This window comes from Paroedura picta, chromosome 8 (assembly GCF_049243985.1).
Source record: "Paroedura picta isolate Pp20150507F chromosome 8, Ppicta_v3.0, whole genome shotgun sequence".
In the NCBI taxonomy this organism is placed as follows: Eukaryota; Metazoa; Chordata; class Lepidosauria; order Squamata; family Gekkonidae; genus Paroedura; species Paroedura picta.
The window spans coordinates 24,158,785-24,182,384 of NC_135376.1; the positions used below are offsets into that span (position 1 = coordinate 24,158,785).

The 23,600-nt window shown below is 45.1% G+C and overlaps 1 protein-coding gene across 4 annotated transcripts; it reads right to left on the minus strand.

The window, feature by feature from the left end:
- Positions 1–145: 145 nt before the first annotated feature.
- Positions 146–23,444, minus strand: HPS3 (HPS3 biogenesis of lysosomal organelles complex 2 subunit 1). Of its 4 annotated transcripts, none has more exons than XR_013233458.1 (17): positions 22,697–23,222; positions 18,935–19,429; positions 18,269–18,446; positions 17,310–17,398; positions 16,539–16,731; positions 15,251–15,332; positions 13,889–14,043; positions 12,386–12,491; positions 12,084–12,265; positions 10,813–10,993; positions 9,837–10,067; positions 7,620–7,805; positions 5,886–6,074; positions 4,451–4,558; positions 2,989–3,184; positions 1,110–1,200; positions 146–831 (listed from the first exon to the last, which is right to left on the minus strand). XR_013233458.1 is itself a non-coding variant. In XM_077348712.1 (17 exons), the coding sequence occupies exons 2-17, from the start codon at positions 19,323–19,325 to the stop codon at positions 704–706; spliced, it is 2,697 nt and encodes an 898-aa protein (XP_077204827.1). In that variant the 5' UTR covers positions 19,326–19,429; positions 23,321–23,444; the 3' UTR covers positions 146–703. The 4 variants fall into 4 exon arrangements, 3 of the variants coding, with proteins under 3 accessions (XP_077204827.1, XP_077204825.1, XP_077204826.1); XM_077348712.1 differs by lacking the exon at positions 22,697–23,222 and adding an exon at positions 23,321–23,444 and having other exon boundaries at positions 2,978–3,184; XM_077348710.1 differs by having other exon boundaries at positions 2,978–3,184.
- Positions 23,445–23,600: the final 156 nt, after the last annotated feature.

Sequence of the window (23,600 nt, forward strand, 5' to 3'; positions counted from 1 at the left end):
GTATAGTCTTATAACGCTTGGGGGACAGCCTTACCGGCTGATTCTTGGGACTGAGTGGGAAGAACGCCTCCTTAGAAATAATTCTTAACACAGGAATAGGCTGCGATTGGATAAAATCTGCTACACACTCATCCAGCTCACATACTGCAGGTCAGAGCTGCCTTGGGTACAGAAAAGTTCATGGTTGATGCTACAGAGCTATTCAGAACTTCATTAGACAAAAAAACGCCATGCACTGATGGCTCAGAAAAATGGTCCTGTTGAACTGTATCCCTAGCATTAAAATGTACTTGGACCACCTACCTCCTGAAGGATTTAGTGCATCTTTCTGCACAGTATGTAAACAGAGTTCTAAAAAGCACTGGGAAGTAATGACCACAAATGAATGAAAATAAGGATGCTTTACAGATCTGCATCAGGGTTGTGAGCATCCTCCAATGAATTTCAAGCCGCACCTGACCCAGGCCAAGAATAAACCCTTGTACTCTTCCTATGTACACAATGATTTGTTACAGTAACACCCCAGCATATTGGCCCTGTCTCCTCAACAATGTTGGACGGCTTCCTCCAACGCAGGTGGCTTTTCTTCAGTGTTTGAGCATCACGGCCCATTTTATTCACAGCTGCCTTGTGAGGGAAAAGCTTTTTGGTCCACTTCTGGGAAGGTCCCCTTGGAAGCTACACACACTGCTTTTCACGGTGTTCAGGTCACTTGTCTCCTCCTGCTGCACTCAAGGAGATGGGGCAAGAAAAAAGCCGCGTTGCCATCTTCAGGGAGAACGTCTAGGAAGTCCCTCAGCTCCAGTTCCATGGCGAGGACTGACAACGTTTCTGTAAGAAGCAGACCCACCCCCACACGCCCACAGCCCAGTTAACACATTTCCATGAAGATTCATTCCTACTAAGCTTCTAATTGTCTCCCCCCCCCCATTGTGGCTAAGGAGATGGCTCACCCACAGGTACAAACTCAGCATCCTATAATAACTCAGCATCATCACTGGATATTCCAGCCAACATCCCTGGGCACTTCAAAAGGCTTTTAAATGCACATCAGAACGACATCACTTGCATAAAGCTGTAAAACAAACCAACCAACAAGCACCCCTTACCTTTCAGAGAAGATAAGAGGACAGGATAGTTGTCTCCAGCATGTCTGGTTCTTCTGCAGAGTTCAGGAAGGAGTTTTTTCCACCAGAGAGCCTAAGTCACAAAAAAAAAGTTCTGAAGAGAGTCAGCTTTAGCAGCCGTCAACACTCGTGATCCTTGGGAGAATATTCACACATGGACTCACTTCCAAAGTACACATATTGCATAGGAAATCTCTCTACTGCTTGGTATACAATTCAAAACAACCAAAACCCACATAGTAGAAACCAGAATCTGAAACAGAAAGCATTGAATGTCCCAGAATATTTTTAGGGTTGTTTATAGCCTACGACAAGGCTGTGCTTTGAACTCTGCAACTAGTAAGGATATTTACCTCATGCAATGGGGACCCAAAGCAGTTTACATCAGTCAACTCCATTTAATCCCCACAACAATCCTGCAAGGTAGATTAATCTGGAAATATGACTGATCTCTCAGATCCTAGTCTACACTCCAACCACTGCACCAGCTGGCTCTCTAGTGCCATAAAGATTCTAGAAGGGGGAAAAAGCAAGACCATTTTGGTAATGACAGAATCAAATCATGAAGACAGATGGAAGGCATGGATCCCAAGACCCGTACAGATTATGACTGCTGGAAATCTTCTTTCACGAATGCTTCTAAGATGAATCGATGTGGCGAACACCTGTTCTTAGTTTAGAGAGCTTCAAAACTTGCTTTTCAATCTTACATTTAGGATACCAAATTTAACATGAATCTCACACCTGTACAATGTATGCTGGCCTAAAGTGATGCAGATGGAAGGGCTGGTTTTTATACTCTGCTTTCTGCTACTACCCGAAGAAGTCCCAAAGTTGCTTACAAATGCCCTTCCTTCTCCTCTCCCCACAGCAGACACCCTGTGAGGTAGGTAGGGCTGAGAGAGATCTGAGAGAACTGCTCTGTGATAACAGTGACTAGCCCAAGGCCACCCAACTGGCTGCATGTGAAGGAGTGGGGGAATCAAACCCACCTCTTCAGATTTGAGTCCGCCAGTCTTAACCATTGCACCATGCTGGCTCTCACATTGGATCAAGATACCTATCAATAATTAACAGTCAGCGCACATGCGCACTATGTCACTTTCTAAGACAGCAAAAGATTTATCGGCTTGAAATAAAAATTCTGTGACTCCTTGATGGCAGAAGTCAGAACTAGCCGTTCTGCGCAAAAAGGGCACAATTCAAAGCCTTGATTGGTGCATGACTGTTGCCATATTCCACATTACTGGATACTACACTATAGTAATTGTTCATGCCTCCATTTCCATGTCTGGACAGGAATGTCTGGGAGGTGTATGCTTACAATAGCTCAGTATCCAATGACAACGTGGTTTTAGCAGAAGGCATCAGGTGCCACTTAAGCTTTGACCAGTGCAACACAAAACAGCATTTGGACCTGGCCTTCATCTTTGCTCCTAGAGTCAAGCTCCTCACTAGCTGCATTCCCACATGATAGGACAAACACATGCACTCCCTTCCATGCCTCTACATGACCATTTAGCTGAAACTCAGGTTCCCAAACTTGTTTCCAGGTGGCCATTTGTGATGTATGTTTTTGACCACCTTTGTTCCATTCTAACAGAAATAAGATGGGCTTCAAGGTGTTCTGGGAAAGTACACCCATTTCATCGACACAACAAACAGGAATATTTCACACAACATTCACACCTGTGCCCATTTAGAAAAAAATGGAAAAAGCAAGCTTATGTCTATTGAAAGCATAAGTTTGTTAAATATACTTAAAAGTAACTTGCAGTTCTGGGGTATAGGTTAATCAACATAGGCAATGGAGAACAAAGCCAAGGCTGAAATCATGTGCTACAGCTCACCTGATGCTCACCCTTCAACTCATGCTGGGCGTAAGGGATGACTGCTTCAGGGCACCTCTCCAAGAGCCTGTCGATGGCTGTCTCGTACTGCCCTAGCCGTGTATGACAAAGAATATGGATACTTAGGCCGGAAATGGTGTCGTCCGGAAGGGTTTCCAGATACGACAGGATAGAAGTTATAGTGATGTGTGAACTGCATAGGAGAGACTGAAGAAAGGGAGGAAAAAATGACAGGGCATATTTGACAAGAGGGGAGGAAATTAAAGAGCTTTAGAAGTAACTGCTTAAAAATTAAACTCACAATGCAGTCATGACCGAAGGCAAACGAATCAATTTTTAAACGAGTTCAGTGGCACCTTTAAGACCAACCAAGTTTTATTCAAGGTGTGCATGCACACTTCGTCAGATATACTGTATCTCAAAGTAAGCATGCACATGGAAGCTCATACCTTGAAAGAAACTTTGTTGGCCCTCAAGGTACCAGTGGACTCAAACTAAGTTCTGCTGCTTCAGACCAACGTGTTACCCACCTGAATAAGTTTTTAAGTGGTAAAAATGAGCCAAAACACAGGAGTCCAGTGGCACCTTTAAGCCTGACAACACTTATTCCAGTAAGTCAGCTCTTACTGCTATCACATGCCTGATGTGAGAAGTTTGCAGCCTTTTCACTCTGGTTCTAGGCCTGCTTAAGTGGAAATCAGATATTTGCAGGGAGTTGTATTTAAAGAATTCAGTTGTGCAAAGGTGAGAAGAGACTGGGAAGTTTTTGCTTCAGTTCAGTGGAAATACAGAGCTGGAAGGGGCCCCCAGTACACAATGCAGGAAATTCTCAGCTATACCCACCCCTCGCTTTCCCAGTGACCCCGGCTCTATACCTAGAAGCTGCTGCTGCTCCTTTCATGTATCAGTTGCATTTCTCAAACATTTTCTTGCACTTGTCCAGTAGTAGATAAAAATTGGAATGATACTTTAGAACCAGAGTTTAAGCCTGTGATGTTTTTAGAACATCCGCATATGCTTTTGAAAACTGCCACTAACCCACTTCATTCATCTCACATCTTCTGGCCATATAAGAGTCCGCTAGGATATTTACAGAATGCCAAGTTCAACTCATGAGGACAGCTTCCCACGCTCCAGAAGAGAAACAAGTGGTGTGTCTGCCTTTGTACCACACAAGCTGATCCCATTCTTTTATCTTGCAGACACAAAGTGGGATTTAAGGAAGACATCCACTGTAAAACTTGCAGGTGCTTTGTTAGCCCCCCAAATTCTGCAACCAAGGCAGGCACACCTGGCTGCTTAGGATGGGGAGCGGCTCGGTTTAAACCCGGTGGTGTGTGACTGCAAAGCCTCCCAGGTGAGGCATGAGTCTCGTTAAAGACCAAGTTTTAACACACACACAAACAGAGCCACCTCTATTTGTGTGCTGACTGAGAGAATAAACCACAGAGGAGACAACAAAAGCAGCCATACCTGTAATTTCGAAAGGTCTTCAGAAGAGCTCTGCTCCGAAGGAGGTGCTAATGACATCATGTATGAAACCCAAGGGAAAATAAGTCCATAATGACCACAGGAATTTACCTGAGGGGGAAAAAAGGAGCAAAGAAATTTACGGAGACATTCCTGTCTTATATGTACTTTCAAGTTTCATTGCCAAATCCCAGTAAAAATTTTCCAAGGAAGCAAATTAAATTGAAGCCAACTGTTGTCTGGAGTTTCACACTCGAAAGCAGTGAGCGGTGACTCATGATAGCTCACATCCTACCACAAATTTTGTTAAGCCATTAATGTGTCACTGGATTCTTGTTCATTTCCGTGGCTATAGATAGACTAACATGGTTACCCATCTTAATCTATCTCCAACAGTAGGCGACTCTGAGTTTCTGCAAGAAGGGCAGACCAAAAATGAAGCTAACACAGACGAAGATTCTGGCTCAACTTCCACTTCCATTCCCAAGCTATGAAAAACGAAATGTAAGGTGAAGTAATGCTGTTTACACAGCTCAGCCCCTCCAGGTTAGCTGTGGTTTGTATTGAGGACACTAAAAACGAAACAAAAATACCCTTCACTTTCCTTAGTTCCTTTGTAAAGGTACAATAATGCTTGGACAGGGGGCTACCTACTACATTAGAACTATTCATTGGGAATGTTATCCTCTACATACATAATGATTACGGAAAAAGGCTCTGTATACACCGTGCTTCTGAATACTGCACAAACATAATATGGAGCAACTTAGTGCTTCTTTCAATTGCGGCTTGCAGTCAAATAAAAACAATATTCTAGCTCCTGTGGTCTGTAAAACCAAGCCTGAAAAACGACAACAAAAACAGCAACAAAAAAGCATGAGTAATGCTTGGTGTCAATGCATTTAGCAAAAACCTAAATGTAAAACAAAGCAGTGTTCTGCATGACCAAGGATAATGTTTCGGGGCACAAATCCTTATCGTTCTTCATCAGTGTAAGTCATATAAAAATGAACATATTCTGGTTTCCGCCACTTTCATTGCAGCCTGAGACGGTCACCTGCATACGACACCATGATGAGAAGCAGGGAAAGGAGATTACATGTGGGAAATGCATGCAGACCTATGACCTCTAAACCAAGGAGGACTGAGGACTGTATTCCTTCAAACCCTGCCAGCGTCTTCTCCTGCATGCAGCTGCCCATCTAGAAGAGGAAAGGCTGCAACTGTCATTTGCTGGATTTGCTTTCTTTAACAAAGAAATTTGGTGAGCTTCTAAGAAAGCATGTATTGAAATATCCAGGATTTCTTTTTCCTTTAAAGAACGCTGATTCAGTTGCAGATTACCTGTTCCAGTTGACAGCATGGCTCAGGGCAGATTCAAGCATCAGTGCATGAATAAGAGCATTTTGCAGATAATCCAATACAAATGGCACCTTACCAGATCTTCAGTGGTTTTCAGTGGCTTAGTATCAGGAAACTCTTTCTGACACAGCCTCCAAACGTACTGAGAAGCAAGTTTACAATACAGTTCCTGCACCACTTCTTCACGGAAGCAAGCTACAAGGAGAGCTTCCCAGAAGTCCACTAAGAGCTGGGGGACTCCATCACCATCCTTGGCACTCAGCATCTGCTCTCAAAAGTAGCAGAAAGAAAAAAAGACATCAAGGAGCCACTCCCAGAACATTTTAACTGCTCTTGTATATAGCACAGAGCACAGGGACAGCACACCGTACAACTGGAGGAGAGAAAACTACAAAGGCTTACACTACAAAAGGATTTATTCCAGGGGCTTGGGTCCTGATACAAGTTCTTCACTGACAGAAGGATTTCTGTCAGCAGAGCACAACTTCTATGCTTTCCCACCCCTTCCTGCACACAGTGAAAAAGACCCCTTAAAACCCTGCTTCTGAGAGACAGAACACTCCCCCTCCTTACACACACACAAACCTGAAACAGGAGGAAGGAGGAGTTGTTGGATGAGTGTCCTGCATAGTGCAGGGGGTTGGGACTAGATAGCCCATGAAGAAGAAGAGTTGGTTCTTATGTGCCGCTTTTCCCTACCCAAAGGAGGCTCAAAGCGGCTTATGGTTGCCTTCCCATTCCTCTCCCCACAACAGGCACCCTATGAGGTGGGTGAGGCTGAGAGAGCCCTGATATCACTGCTTGGTCAGAACAGTTGTATCAGTGCCATGGCAAGCCCAAGGTCACCCAGCTGGCTGCATGTGGGGGAGCGCAGAATCGAATCCGGCATGCCAGATTAGAAGTCCACAATCCTAACCACTACACCAAACTGAGGTCCCTTCCAACTCTTATTGTTCTATGAGTGAATTGGCCAGTCCACCTTTGTTCATGGAAATGATCAGTCTGATCAAGCCTAGTGGGTAAATACCAATGCACTGCATAATTCTAACAGGGGAATATAACCCCTTTAGTAGACTGTTGCAAGAGCACCGCTATCAACTCTTTCATGACATCAAAATTGAAATGAAGGGGGCTGACAATTTGGAATGCAGTCTTTGTCTCCTGCTCCTGTCAGATTTCTCTCTCTTATTTGTCTTCTGGTGCTCAGCAGATCTCGTTCATGCAAATGGCTCCCATCCTAGTAGGACTACCAGGGAGTGCTTAATTCTACACCTGCATAAACGTACTGAGCACAGCCCAGAGAAAAGAAGCCTTGACATGCCACATATGAACCTGCAGGGACCACCTTAACGTGCATGCCAGGTCAAACACAACTCTCATTAACAGCATTGGCATTTCGTCTGTTCTCCACAACCATGGGAATGGCCACCCCCAGAACCACAAGCACTCAGGACATACTGAGGAACGGTTAGGCACGGCTTGTCCAGAGAGAAGCACCACAGCGCAAACTGATGCAAATCACTAGGCAAATACAGTAGTGCTCGAAGCAGGGAGTCTTCCAATCTCATAAAGGTCAGCAGTTTTCAGTGGGTTGCAACAGCTTGAGAACCACTGCAGCAGAGAGTCAATTCCAAAAAGAACTTACTGCATTCACTGAAGTCACCCTCTTAGCATTTCAGGACTTGTATGAGAGGAATGACTCAAAGTTTTAATGTTGTTTCTTGCCCTCTAATTACGAAGTCAAGGAATGGGAACCGTGCTATTTTGGGAGCTCCGACAATAAAAGCAGGAAAAATGCCTAGTGGCTGACCTTGATGTAAGAGTCTGCTTCTTCCAATTCCATTTTACCATTCTCATGTAAAGCCAGTACTGAAGCCACAAGAAATCCAGGTCTCGTCTCCCGCAGGAAGACAGCGAGTTCAGTCAGAATCATCTGCCCTTTAATTTGCTGTCTCAGGAGTCTTGGTTCCACAATAAAGCCACACATTTGGATCATCTGCAGCCAATCGACAACAAAAGTAAAAAGCTGACCTACATTTACTTCTTCTTTGTTTCACTTTGAATGAAAGCTGATTTGAAGTCCTCCAAAAACCACCCAAGGGAAACGCATAATGTGTGAGACATCAAGGGTTTGGATTTCCTTTCAATAAATGAAATAAAGGACTCCCATTTCTACGCCCATTACAGGGAATTGGTTCAGTTCAAAAGAGATGTTTCACATTTATTTGGCCATTGCTGTTCTCTAGAGCAGGGGTAGTCAGTCAACCTGTGGTCCTCCAGATGTCCATGGACTACAATTCCCATGAGTTCCATGAGCGTTTGCTGGCAGGGGCTCATGGGGATTGTAGTCCATGGACATCTGGAGGACCACAGGTTGACTACCCCTGCTCTAGACCTAAGAGCCAAGGGACAATCAGCACTGAGTTTATCACCAAAATCATCATCATCATCATCTAGAATAACTTGACATTCCTTGAGAATCTAAGGCAGGGATTCCTAACCAAAAGTTCTGGGATGGATGGCTGCTGACATCACTAGGTGTCACTGGAGCCCAATTCCCCTGCTGCTCTACTGGCCCACTCTCTTTCTCCACAATGGAAATGGTAAATGATGAATCCATTGACTGTCTGGCTCCCATGTCCTACTTCTTCATCTGCTTCTCTGAAGGGGCCTGTCACCGCTTCTGAAATATGATCTGGGTTGCGGGTGAGCACAGATGAAACTTTCTTTGTAAAGCATAAATTAGGAGCTGGTCTGTGTATCAACCTTTGGAACAGTATTTATCCTGTTAACTGTGAGATTTGAGTCCAGGAGCAACTTAAGACAGTCGGGGTATAAGCTTTGTCAGATACAGGAAGGAATTAAGATCTCCGAATCTTGTTATCCCAGGCAGAAGGCAGGAGGAGCATTATAAAAAATGCCTGTAATAGACGTGAAGGTACAATTTGCATAGTAATTAGGACACAGGGGAAATGCTTGGGGGCAGAAGAGTCCCATCTGCAATGACATAATAATCCTATTCAGCCCAGCAGGGAGGGGGAGGTTGGGGGGGGGGCAGTGATTCATTGTTCTGAACTTGTGAATTTATTTTACAAGCATTCTTTACAACACCCCTCCCATACTCTGGGATAAAAACCTCAGAGACCTCCATTTCTATGTGCATCCACTGATGGGAGCTTTGACTCTCAAAACCTTATAAACCAAAAACCTTGTTGGTTTCTAAAGTACTACTGGACTGAAATCTAACTGTGGGCTTCTCTCTGAAACAATCCTGTTCATTATGGTTCCCTATTGCATGAGAAGCAATGCTAATATAGTTAGAGCTAAGCAGTGTTCACACTTCACCCAGGATCTGAAACATGTGACTTCTCCACCCATAGGTAAAGTTGGTGAACTATGACCATAGCATTGAGAGAATTCATGCTGTAGTGTGTGCGAGTATGTGTGAATATGTGTGTGCGTGCTGGGGTGGGGATATACAATCTCATTACCTGTTTGCTTAGCCATAGTTAATGGAAAAGCCCCGTCACACCAGCCCCACACACTGATCACAAAGGCAGTATGCTACCAAGCCCTAGTGTGTGCGTAAGAGCTTCCAGCTCCATGTCCCACATGCCAATAATTTGGTTGCTTTCCATGAAACAAAACAGAGGCTCCTTTTTAAGCAACGTTTTGGATATTCTCATATTCTACCAATTTCATCCCCACCACTAGCTGATGCCCTTCGCTTCCTTCCTAGCTCATTGCCTACAGAAGCAGACCTCTGGAAGGGATACAGAAAGACAGAAGACAGATTAATTGAGCCACAGACTGTGACAACACTATCTAGACAACGTTGCACTACCAGGGAAGCAGGAGAAAAGTGGCCAGAGGCTAAAAATAAAACAGCTTCCAAGGACTCTTAACAGTGAAACAGTAACAGAACGACACAAGACGCAAGCACTGGCTCCCTCTGTTGGGAATCACCTTGCATAAAGGGCTGAAGCCTCAATGCAAAAAGGCAAACTGCTTGATCAGCGGTCTCTACCTCGGCATAGCTGTCCAACTCCTTTTGGCACCTGACTTGATCTCCCATCTTCAGAGCCAGAGACGCCTTGCAGAGGGTCACCACCACCGACGGCACCACCATTTCCACCTTCTCCAAATAGTCCATGGCCATTTTAGGACATATGTTTTTGGTGCATGGGCTGCAGATGACGTGGGGCATCTGGTTAGGCTCTGCCAGGTAGAATATTTGGAGCACTTTGGCAGCCAAGTCCTGGTAAAAATAAAGCAACACTGAAAGTTAACACCAACCATGTTTTCGTTTTGAACACACACTTTCTCCCTCTAAATATTCTGAGTAATTCAACAAAAAGCTGTTCACAGGTAGCACCAGTGCAGCAAAGGCGAGCAACAGGCAACAAAACAAACAGGCATTCAAAACCACAGAAGCAAGCGAATCCCTTTATTAGGCTCATGAGAGCTGAGGGATGCCAGGAAAAAGCTTAAAATGGGATACTCTTGTCTGAAGAATTCTGCTTGAAAGCCTGTTTCCATCATCTAGTTATTGGGGAGTCACCAGTAAATGCTGGGCTTGGAACCCCCCACCCTTGCTTGGGTTTGTTCAGCTGTTTTACAGGACATGGTGCCCTGACCCTTTCAGTATGTACAAAATTTAACACTAATAGATCAAAGCAGTCAAAATATATTAACTCTGCCATCTTCATAGTAGGATGGTATTTTTATCAATCACCACCTTACAGCCAGGACAGGCTAACCTAAATTATCCTGTCCTCTTCCAGTTTATAATGCAGGTGAGAATTTGAATTGGGGGATTTTAGACATGTATGAGATGTGAACCGCGACTAGAAGTACTGCGTCCATAATCAGCATCCATAAAGTTCCAAGTAACAGCAATATACGGCATCCCTGAAGGGTTTTCAAAACAAGAGATGTTCAGAGGTGGTTTGCCATTGCCTGGACTTCCTTAGTGGTCTCTTATCCAGATAGTATTTGCTTACTTCACTGAGTTCCTCATTGGTGTCTTCATAAAGGACATGCTGCAAGTAAAATATAAGCCCCTTTCCATACTTGTGTACTTCACTCTCAGAGTTCAAATCTACTCTCTTCAAAACTTCAGCCATGGATAGACCAGACATCTTGTAGTAAGGCAACGCAAGGTGGAAATCTTTGGTATTAAATCTGGGAGTACAGAAGTCAGTGAATAGGGAAAAACAGAAAAGTACTTTTGTTAGAAAAGCAAGTGATGTATAAAGTGGCTTCTAAGTATCAGGCTCATTCTCACAATTTTCAAGTAAGTGAATTAAAAGTTCTTGCAACTTAAGAAGCCCTTTCCAGGCATCAGATTTCTTCAGCAAGGTGAACAGCAAAGTCATTGAGACTATTTCAAGTTGGGGAAATACTATCAGAGAGAAAACTTAAAAGCACTCCTCCCCCATGTTATGGTCCCACTATGATCCCTGCACACTTGAAATGAAAAGTTTTTAAAAAATCACTAGTGCTCTGAACACAGAGCTCCCAGCACGCATCTGGTAAGACTCATAGCCTGCTGGATGGTGGTTACCCTCATGGGTCATTCACAAACTGGAGCTGTAACTGAAGTTAACTATTGCACTCTCTCCAAGCGAACTGTATTAGCAGTAATTGTCAATGGTGCGCCATATAACGTTTGCACCAGAGGCTTATATATATTTTATAATTTAAGTGCTGCAAGGACATTCCTACCACCTTTGTTCCAATAAAATTTTAGTATAGCACCTGCACTTTTTTGTGTATTCAGGGCCTAATGGGCTACATGAGAGTTCATAGATCCTGAAGTTTGAAATATGACACCTACATATTTATATAACTGAACTTGTTCTACACAAGTAGCAATTAGGCACCACAAGGATTTCTTAGATTTCTTTGAAAAGGCAATTATTTTTGTCTTGGAATGATTTACTTCAAGAAAGTTTTCATTACAGTAACCCATAAGGGCTTGCAGTGCCTGATTTAGTCCAATAGGGGTCCTTAATGAAAGGACAACATACAATAATGAAGTATCTATTAGCTAGTTTTGGCAGATGGAAATCCAAACTCCCTAAATGGGCAACAATGTCATTAATATGGATGCTAAATATGCAGCCCTGTTTTACTCAGTTTACCATTCTTATGGGACCTGTTAAATGTCCCTGAGGATAACATATGACCCTTATCGAGGGTTGTGCAAGGTCAGAATCAGAAAGGTAAGTTATTTGTCCAATGTTAATAATGCAGCATATTAAATGCACACCTGCTATAACAATCTCCTAGGAGAGCACAGCTTTCCCGAAATGCTGTGAGGAGTTCTTCCTTCTCTTCCGATTCCTTCAAATCTGGGTCCATTAAAGCTGTCCTGACTAACAAGTGAGCCTCGCTGAGAAGATGGATGCAACTCTCTGCTTTCGCATTTTCGTAGGTCTTACGGTATTCGATCTAAGACAGAAAATAGGACATCTCAAAAGCCAGGACAATGGACATGCCTGCATGCTATTCGTAAATGCACCCAGCTAAAATATGATTCTGAAACCAACCAACAAAGCAAAGTAATAATACCATTTCTCGATAAAGTTGAAGAGTTGAAGTTGTTTTCACTATGTATAGATTCCAGCCTGGTTCAGATTCTGGAGACATTTTGGGCTGGTTATCGGCCTTTCTTGAGCTAGAAACAAATAAACAAAACCCCCAGTCATATACATTTAACCTACAATTATCTTGAGAACTGCAGCTGTCTAAATCATTTGTACAAGAGCATGAATAAAAAACATTGTTATAATATTGTTGATTTAAGAACTAATTTGAATCCAAAATCTTTTGCACCCTAAGGGTAACCAAGGAGAATTGAGGAGGAGGGTGTAAACATCCAGAGAATTCAGGGATAATCAATCTGCACTTTGCTGAATCAAAATTGCTGGGCCCTAGCCATGGAACATGAAATTGGCCTGCTTGTAAGAACAGCAAATAGGAAATAATTGGTGTAAAGACCATGTGGGCTGTTTCAGTGCCCTTTCATTAATGGAGAAAGGGAATCATTCTTTTAGTTGGCAAGGGAAGCATACCAACATGGGATAGATCATTTCCTCTGGCAACAGATTCCTATTGCCCCTGAAAGCTATTAAAGAAGTTAACAGGAAAGGGGGAACATGTAACTGTAGAAGATCAAGGCTGAGCTTATTTCCCTTCCTGTTTGAGGTATCAAAGTCTGAGCATAGGTAGAGGAGTTAGCCTTTTACACAAGCCAAAGGGCACGGGCCAAGTGGTCCTTGGCTACCAGTCTGTGGCTGGCAACCTTTGGCAGAGGTAATCCAACCTATTTCCCTAAAATGTGTGCCTACTAGTCAGCTCTCTCTGCAATAGCAGGCAGAAAACACACACACATCCCAAACTCCACAATGAATCTGAGTCCCCCTGAAAAATTCATTACTGGTTCCGTGATTCACCGAAGCCAGTAGTTAGCCATAGCCGGCCAAAGAATGCAATCACATCACAAAATTATTACATTCTACAAGAGCCTCTTGTGGCACAGAGTGGTAAGGCAGCAGACATGCAGTCTGAAGCTCTGCCCATGAGGCTGGGAGTTCGATCCCAGAAGCCGGCTCAAGGTTGACTCAGCCTTCCATCCTTCCGAGGTCGGTAAAACGAGTACCCAGCTTGCTGCTGGGGGGTAAACGGTAATGACTGGGGAAGGCACTGGCAAACTACCCCGTATTGAGACTGCTATGAAAACGCTAGAGGGCATCACCCCAAGAGTCAGACATGACTCGGTGCTTGCACAGGGGATACCTAAGAGGAATGAAGTGATTGGGAAGAGGTCTGAAAACTGAACAGTGCAGTGGTCACATCTTTGGGTTGTCTGGGTCTCGCAGCTCTGCCCTTTGATGTACTCTGTGACTGACAAACAGTTGTGGACCTGAGGGGCAAGGTTCCCTACTTAAGCCTGAGCTTTACTAGTTCACATGAAGTAGGACTTTAGCTAAAATGGAGGATTAGAGGCAACCTATCCTGACAAACCAATCTCTGTCCCCCATGTCACACAATCCCAGTAACTACTGCACTTACAGGAATCTTCTCGAAGGCCTTTTCTTCTCTGTAAGGTCCTCCGTGTCCGCCTTTGTCAGAACTATGACATGGTTTTTGAAATGAGAAATAGCCTTCAGACCAATAAAGAGCTGCATTCTCAAGGTACAAACATCTAATTGTGCTGGGGGACAAGCCTGGGAAGAAAGAATTCATCTGTGTCAGTAAGGATACTGCTACTACAAGTATCTTTAAAGGTAAAGGAGCACAATTTTAATTAAGGGCTTAAAGATGCTTCCCAAAATGCTTTTATCAATTCTTGATAGCCTTGATTGTCAAATATGGGGGTGGAGCAACTGAGGAACTCTTAACACATGCATATTTACATAGACTTCCTAAGGGTAGGAGAATTAAAAGTTGAATTATGAGTCAAAGCAATCTTTTGCCACAAATTTGTCTGCAGCTCCATGAACAGCATGCAAAGACAGGACCAGCTTGGATCTGTTTTGTTTCTGTTTTAGACTCACTGTTAGATTATTTCTCAGTATCGAAGTTGGTTTTGAAAACATTGAGTATGTATTCATGACATTAGTCATTCATATTGTTGGCATGCATTTATTAATTAGTTTTGAATGATCACTAATTGTACCTTTATATTTTCTAAGAATTGAAGTCCCTTGAAAAAACCAAAGAGTTAAAGGCGTTGGGGTTTGTTGAATATAAAAGAATAAAGAACAATGGAAATTTGAAGACTTCATAAAAGTCCACTTTGTATATCTGATTCGCTATATTGGTATCTCAGTGCCTCTTTACTTGCCCTGTGTCTGGACCTTCACTGGGTCCTACCCCTGCTGAAGCATTTCTGCAGACAGATTTCCTCCTGTGGTGCATAACTTTCTCACTTCCCCACTCTTGGCACTCAATGAAATCAATGAGCAGTAGGTTTAGAATAGATAAAAGGAAGTACCTCTTCATCCAAAGAGTAAAGACGGCACCTGGGTTTTGGCCAAAATGGCGTGTTGGATGAGATAGGCCACTGGCCTGATCCAGCATGGTTTTCTTATGTTCTATGTCTCTCTTAGCTCAACGGCTGCTATTGGACCAGTCTCAGTCTCTTAGATCAGGGGCACTCAACCTGTGGTCCTCCAGATGTTCATGGACTACAATACCCATGATCCCCTGCCAGCAGGCGCTCATGGGAATTGTAGTCCATGAACATCTGTAGGACTACAGGTTGACTACCCCTGATCTAAGAGACTACCTTACCTCACAAGGCTCTTGAAAAGGATAAAACAGAAGAAGGCAGAACTGAGTATGTTGCCCTTGCTCTTTGGAGGAAGAATGGGGTAAGAAAAAAACCACCACCAGAACATGGGCAAATCTGAAGCTTGCCCAGAAGCCCACCTTGAGGGTTGTATCAATGTAAGGATCTTCATCACGAGCTGCTGCTGCACTGCATCTGACTGTAAAGCACTGCAGGTTGTTGCTAGGGAGCAGGGGGAAAGAGAGAGCGAACATACATTATAATGAAGCACAATGAGGCTGCTGTGTGCCCATATGCTTTTCCAGTCCCTCCTACCCTCTGTGCATCCCAGGATGTCTCTTCACACATTGAGACAGGCTGGGTTCAGGGTCCACACTCTCATTTATGAACCAGCATACATGACTTCCAGCCTTTCTTCAACTACAGACCATGTGGTGCCCAACTTGGTTTATTTCCACCACCCCACCCCAGTCCCCTCACCATTTCCCCTGAGTTACAATGGTTGCGAAGGTGTACCATGATGTGCATGGGAAACCCTCTTCTACATTTTTGGATCTGCCCAAAAGGTCAAACAGTCCTCTGCCCCTGGCTCGTTTCAGGCCAGAAAAAGGAGGGCAATCATAGAATCATGGAGTGGAGAGGGGCCATACAGGCTATCTAGTCCAACCCCCTGATCAATGCAGGAGCCGCCTAAAGGATCCAGGAGAAGTCTCTGTCCAGCCGCTGCCAGAAGATTGCCAGTGAGGGAAAGCTCACCACCTCCACAGACAGCCGATTCTACTGCTGAACTACTCCAGCTGTGAATTTCTCCCCCGATATCTAGCTGGTACCGTTCTACATGCTCAGCCTGAAGCCTCTTGATTTGTGCCACAGCCCCAGCTGCAAGGCCCAAAAGCTCTGATTCCACCCAAGTACTACAAACAAGGTAGCAAGGGGATCTAATGGTGACAAGCCACTCCAGTATTGCTGCTCAATCAAGTAGTTAATTGAACAAGCAACCATCTTCATGCAGAAGTGTTACTGGACTTCATATCTGCATGGTGAATGCGGATGGATAAGGGGAAGTCAAACTGCGGCCCTCCAGATGTCCATGGACTACAATTCCCATGAGCCCCTGCCAGTATTTGCTGGCAGCGGCTCATGGGAATTGTAGTCCACGGACATCTGGAGGGCCGCAGTTTGACTAACCCTGAGTTAGGCCCCAGTCACTGAAGCCCTCATCCAGAAAACCTTGAGGACTTTTCCCTCCCTGCTCCTCCCCCAACAGTCCCACTGAAGGTAGTTTTTTAAGTTTCAGAAAACCATAAGAAAGCCTTTTGCTGGCGTTCATAATATGCAGACGGCTCTGCTTGCATGGACAGTGGTATCCTGTATCCTTTGAATCTAAAGGGAGGACTGTGGGGGAACACCAACTGTGAATCTTCCCACCTTGTGATGACATGTAGGAACTGGGGTGTCAGAACCGCCTGCTGGGACTTCTCCGAATACTGGTAGGTAGAAACCAGCTCCACGAAGTTCCCAACTGCATAGAGGTACCCAACGTGAGGCAGAGAGAAAAAACAGAAAAGACTCAGCAGTTCTCGCTTGGCTGGTTGTCTTCCCTCAATTGTCACGGAACTCCCTAGAAGAAAGAAAAAGGGAGTGATTTTCACCCCCAAGCAGACCTCTTTAGAGAAGCATCAACTATCACATCCCATCGAACTTTTGTAATCAGGAATCAATATTAACTGAATATTGCGCAGTGCTCAGCCCCATCTGATTTGGCCTGGACACCCTACCCCCCCCAATGTTGCTTCTAGGGGGACCCATGAGGAATAGTTGCCAGGGAGGAAAGAGGTCTGTTGTCATCAAGTCGCAACCCCCTGACCATTCAGGGGGTTTTCAAGGCAACAAATGAGCAGAGGTGCTTCGCTATTGCCCAACAATGTGTTTTGAATGGATTTTCCCCCCTCTTGTTCCTAATTTCTTCTTTAATCTTACTTTGGACCTGAGTCATTGATTTCATTTACGATACAGAAAAACCTCCGACGAGAAGCAGTAGAATAACCTTGCAAGATTAAAAGTAAATTCAACTGGAAAGCAATAAAGAACTCGGGTAATAAAATTTGTCACCCAAGTCCTCCCCACCTCAGCATTTCATTAAATGGTGTACATTAAGCTCCAAATAGATGCAAGGTGACTGTATGTTCTTACACGTACCCATCTCATACATGGGTAGCAGCTGAAGAGAATGCAGTCTGGATTCTTCAGAGGAGAAGACATATGAAGACAGGTCTGGAGTAAACCGCCTAGAAAACCATTTGAAGAGTAAGAACAAAGCACATTAAGCCAACACACTGCCTTTATCCAGGGACACATACAAGGCACAGGCGGGGAAATGAATTGAAGAAAAAAGTTTAAAGGCCCAAAGGGATGTCACTTGGGTGGATAATACATATAAACTTTCCCTTTGAATATATATATATATATGAAGCTGACCAATGGGTCATCTAGCCTAGCACAGTCTGGCAATGGCTCTTTGTGGTGCCAAGGAAAAATACTCCCTTGTCTTGCCATCAGAGATGCTGGGAACAGGAGACAAGCTTGTAAAGCATACATCTTGCTACTGTGCAGTCAAGCTAACCCTTTCTCCAGTACGTTACTTGATTTCCTTGCCCTACAGTTTCTTCATAGGAGAATGTTCCATCTACAGTTTTAATGCAATTCACATAGTCATATGAATCTTCTATTTCCTTAACCAATCCAGAGAAAGAAATGGGAACCAAAGACCATAGGGAGATACACTTTTATCTTCCTGCACCTCTTGGACTATCCCTTTTTATTAAAAAAAAACAAAACAAACCAAGTCTGGAGGGAACGATGAATTTACAGCTACTGTTCATGTTGAAGCAGGAGTAAAGTAAAAGTTACCCACAAGTCCAAACATTGGGCGACGGTGCTCAGAAAAGACACAAGTAGCAGTTGAAAGAGCCATGTGGCTTTTGAGTGTCATTGTTGTATCCACTAATTGGATTATAATAAAAGAAAAAAAAGTTCTGCTACAAGTTCAGAACAGAATGGAGGCAGAATAAATTAGGTGGAGCTATGACTAATGTTATGTGGATTAACTATACATGCATATTTCAATAAGCAGAAATTTGAAGTGGTGTTACTACTACCTGTACAAAAGGTATTGCACTTGAAAGTGTGGATTCTCGCCGACTAAGCCGGTTGACTCCAGAGTAACTGGTATTCCGCACAACTCACTTTCTTCCCCAAGAAGCTCCATGGGCTGCTGACAGATAACAAAGTCATCGCAGTCAGGCTGTTGAGATGAATCTGCTTCTTCTAGGACACCTTAAATGATGAAATGAAATGCCAGTTTCATAAGCTGGACTGCAGAAAAGGATACCACTCTGTTGAACTACGTAGTAGTGGTGGGGATTGGTTAACTAGCTGACTCAGTCAGGGTGCTTTGCTTGGCCCTAGGTTTCTCTGTGTGGCAATTTGGGCTTTGGTTTGTTTGCTGCAAAGGGTGGAAAAATTGGGATTGAACTCCTCTTTCACACAGCAAGCATTTTTGTTTAGTGGGATTTTCCTGCGTCCTTGGTGGCTTTGCCTTCCCTTTTCCTAGTTCAGTTCATGGTTTAGCCACGAACTGAGGCCAACTGCATTTCCCCAGTTTGTGCCCATCCCTAGTCAGCAGTCCTTCTGATAGACAAACCGTTTCTACTATCATGTGGGCTAGAAACTTAGCTAAGCAAAAGTATTACAAGCTGCCCTCTCCCTTCCACCCCCTAATACCAAAAAACAGCCAATCCAGAGATACAGAACATCATACTTACTCTCATTAGCAACCTCTTCTTGTCCTATGGATTTATAGCGATGCTGTCTAGCACCGTCAGCTGCCTTCTCACTTGGTTCCAGCTTGAGAATGAGGACTTCTAGTTCTCCTGTTATGGCTCCATACCCAGCACAAAAGGAGACTTCTGCAGGAGTGATGTTTTGTATGTGCAAAATTAAGGAGCGTTCGAAGTCCAGTACAGCCAGATCCTGGCTCACCACCAGCTGCTTCAAGCAGAACAAGACCAGCTTATTCTTGCATCCCACAAGGAGATCTCCCTTGAGAGGGCAACAAGAGAAGCACAAGGGAGGATCCGAAAGAGGCATCTCTATAATGGACATCTGCTCTTTAGAAGCTTCAGGGCAGGAGGCATGGGGATTATGCCCCAACATTCGCACACACACCCGAGAGCTCCCAGCTGACAGGCACCTCCAGTTCACGTAAACTCGCAGGAAGATGGTCTTTTTCTTCTCCTCAATAGTAACCACATAGTCACCTGTGGGGGGGGGGGGAAAGGAAACCATTTTGAAACCACAGTTTTACAGCTTGGGCCCTGCGTATCTGAGGGACTGCATCTCCAAGTACATCCCCCAAAGAGCTCCTGCTCAGTGAATGCTAACTTGCCAGTGGTCCCTGGCCCCAAAGAACTGTGGCTGGCCTCAACCAGAGCCAGGGCTTTTTTGGAATGAGCTGCCAGTCGAGATCCAGGTCTCTTGGGGGCTGTCAAGGTTCGGAAGAGCCTGTAAAACACCATTCTTTCATGAGACCAACACCAGCATGCAGTGATATCAATAATGCCCCCCCCCCCAACTGCACCTCATCACCTCCATCTGAATCCTGGTGAATATAATTTAATTTGAACCAACTTGACCCTAGGTCAAGTTGTGATGAAGCGGTCTTTTTAGGTAATTTGTAAAGGGTTTTAAAATAACTTCAGTCAAAATTGCATATGGTTTTAATGATGTTAGCCACCCTGAGATTGTTGTGGAGAGGGGTGGCTTAAAAACTGAGTAACTAAAATTAAAAATTAAAATTAAGAGTGGCGGCCTCTAATCTGGAGAGCCAGGTTTGATTCCCCCGCTTCTTCATCTGCAGCCGGCTGGGAGGCCTTGGGCCAGTCACAGATCTCTCAGAGCTCTCTTAGCCTTATCAACCTCACAGGGTGTCTGTCGTGGGGAGAGGAAGGGTGGGCAATTGTAAGCTGATTTGGGACTCTTTTGGATAGTAAAAAGTGGGGTACAAAAGACCAACTCTTTCTTCTTCTGTAGAATGGATCAAATATATACCATGAGTTGGATCCAAACTGCATTTTGCAGTGGTAGAAGGGGGCTTCCCTGCTTCTCTACCTTCGACAGCAGTCAGCTGATGGTCATAAAATACCTCTCCAGGGGGACAGGAGACTGTGAGGAATAACATGGGGAAGGGGCATGAGTGGGAACAGGAGAGCGCTGTAAATCCATGGCAAATCCAAGCAGAAAGGTTTTCAAACAGATCCATAAATTTACTAAATCAGTTGAAAATACTGTTGGAAATTTCTAGTCGTCAGCACTAAGCATGAAGTAGGTACTCTGCCTTACTCCATGGGGATCCTGTATGTACAACCGCTATTAAAAATTAAACTAGGCCTGAGATAATAAAAACAGCATCACAGTACAAACAGATTCGTCATTTCACTACAAATAGACAATCCAGGGCAATAGGAAACAATTCAGTTTCAGACTGCTCAAAATCCCTGCCAATCTGATTTCCTAACTTGTCATCAGTTTCATATAAACAAGCAGGAATCATGGGGGCCTGTAAAGGTATCAGTTCAACAACAAACTGATTTGGACAATGGCATCACATATTACTTGGTCAGGATCATCTTACATTCATTGAGGTAACGGCACCAGCAGCAGCTCTCTTCATGGCACAGCAGAAAGACAGGGCACAATTTTGGGTAAATAATACATGTATACATCTTTCTCTTTTATTTTAGATCACAAAGAAAGCAAAGTACTTCTGTCTCAGTTGTGATCAGCAGTTGCCTGAAAAGGACCTATCCTGGTAGTGTAGCTGAAGATGGTCGGGTAACATTACGATGTAATTTTTTTAGGTACTCGTAATGACTGGGGAAGGCACAGGCAAGTCTGTATTGAATCTGGCATGAAAACACTGGAAAACGCGTCACCCCAAGGGTCAGACATGACCCGGTGCTTGCACAAGGGATACCTTTATCTTTACCTTAAACCCAGCTTGCAGTCTTTAAACTTTGGGATATCTGTGGGGGCCAGGGAGCAGGGAATAATGTATTGGCTGAAGTATCAGACTAGGATTTGGGAAACCCAGGTTCAAATCCCCATTGTGCCATGGAAGCTTGCTGGATATCTTGGAACAGTGGTACACTCTCTGCCTAACCTACCTCACAGGGTTGTTGTGAGAACCACAAAGGAGGTGGGAGCAATGTAAACTAGTTAGGGTCCTTATTTGGGAGAAAAGCATAATATACTGGATGTAAACAAACAGGTGTGTGTCTATGCTTTTAAATGTATGCTTTCAGGCACCATACAAACCTTGCCACCTTTCTAGACCAGGAGTAGTGAGTCCCCAAGTCATATGGCTGGAAGTTAAGTAAACCTCTTTATTTAGCCAAACATGGTAGTCTGTGGTTCATTGGTAGATTGCTGACTAATTTCTGGTCAATCACTCAAGTTTTGGTTAACTGCTCCAGGACTTGATGAATGTTGGTACAATCCAACTAGCAATTATCTCAAACAAAGAAAGGACACTTTTGTTCATTCAGCACAAAGCACTCATACCTTAACTGTAAAATTAAAGATGCCTGAGGTAAACTAGTGGGATTCTAGATTTTTTCTAAAGAAATTCAATTCACTGAAATCAAACCAATCCTGGCTTAGCCTAATATACAACTACACAAGGTTGAACCTTGTGATAATTAAAGTTCATTCCTCAAAAGGGCTCAGGGTGGCTGAGAGATAAATATTCTGCACATGATTAAAGCAATACTTGGAAAGTTTTGGTTCACATAGTCCTCATCTTGAAAACAGGCTTGTGGAGCTGAAACATCGTATATTTCTTACTACTCTTGGGCACAAACGCAAGATCACTTAATTCATTTACTTACTTAACATGTACTCGAGCTTCCTTCCAAGTAGGGACCCAAAGCAGCTTCCTCTCCTCCGTATTAACCTTACAATAACCCTATGAGATAGGCTAGGGCTAGGCTATGTGGCCTATGGCTAGTCACAGCAGGGTGGGGATTTGAACCTGGGTCTTCCAGCTCGCAAATAGCCTCTCTAACCAAGGCACCACACTGAATTTAGTAAACGCTCCCTCAAGCCCACTCAAAGCACTGCTTAACACAGCCCTAAAATGCTTATTCAGAACCGTTTCCTTGTATCCAATAGGCCCTACTCTGTAGTAACTGACTCCAGAGCTACTGCCCTGACACTCTGTTCACGTTTGCAGCCAAATGGGATTTACCTAGCCATCTGTTATGGCTAGGGGTGCAGTTCGTCCATCTTTAAATTTTCACAACAGCCCTGCAAGGCAGGTTGGCCGAAAGACGACGACCACTAAGTCACCCACTGCTCTGCGGAGTTGAGCGGGGATCTGAAGCGGCCCTAATCCGAGATTCTCCCTACCGCACTGCCGCTCGAGGAGGGCAAGCTACCCCGATGGCTCGAACGACACGAGGCGCGATCCTATGCCGAGCTCGCGCGCACGGGATGAAAAGGAAGCGGCCTGGCCGCGGCACCCTCACCGGCCTCGCTGTACGCCATGCGCAGGACGCGGCCCAAAGTCCCGAAGGAGCCGAGCGGCTCGCACAGCTCCGAGCGGCCCACGGCGAAGACGTCCACCCGGCAGGCGCCCGGCGCGCAGGCCACCAAGAGCGCCCCGCGGGCGCAGCAGAAGAGCTCCGGCTCCTGCCTGCAGGGCACGACCTGCTGCGAGCCGAAGGGGTGCAGATTGTACAGCTGGACCATGGCGCCCGCTCGCCCCCCGCTCCACCGCCGCCCGCCCTGCGCGGGCAGCTTCCGCAGAGGGCACCGCCCCGCGCCCGTCAGCTCCACGGAGCCGCAGCAGGAGGAGGAAGAGGGGGAGGAGGCGCCTGCCCCGTGGACGCTCGCGTCCCACAGCGGCTGCATTCTGGCCACGCGGGGGCGGGCAGGTTGGCTCCGAGTCGGGAGGACGGGCTTCCTTTAACGGGGCTCGAGGGGCGCCTAGAGGGCTCCGCTCTGCAGGCCACGCTGGCGGCCGCAAAATTCGGCTTCCATACGAGGGGGCCCCGCGGCACGCAGCGCTCCCTGCATCGGACCGCCGTGGGCAGAATGGAGACTGGGGACGGGGGTGCTTCTTGGGAGCCGTCAGGTCGTTTCCGACTCACAAAGGCCGCCGTCCGACTCTGTCGGCAGGCACGTCTTTGAAGTCGTTGCAGGTCAGCCCACGGAGGTCTTTGATCCTATCCATCCTGCCCTCGTGCTTTTGGTCTCCCTCTGCTTCCTTCGGTCTTGCCAAGCATAATGGGGTCCCCCCCCGCCCCCATCCATCGCTCGCGTCCTGCGACGGAGGGAGGGAGGAGAGGTTTTGTTTCCAGGTCATCGCTCTCTCTCTCTCTCTCCAGGAGGGAGCGGCTGGGTTTAACTGGGTCCAGAGCAGAGCCATTT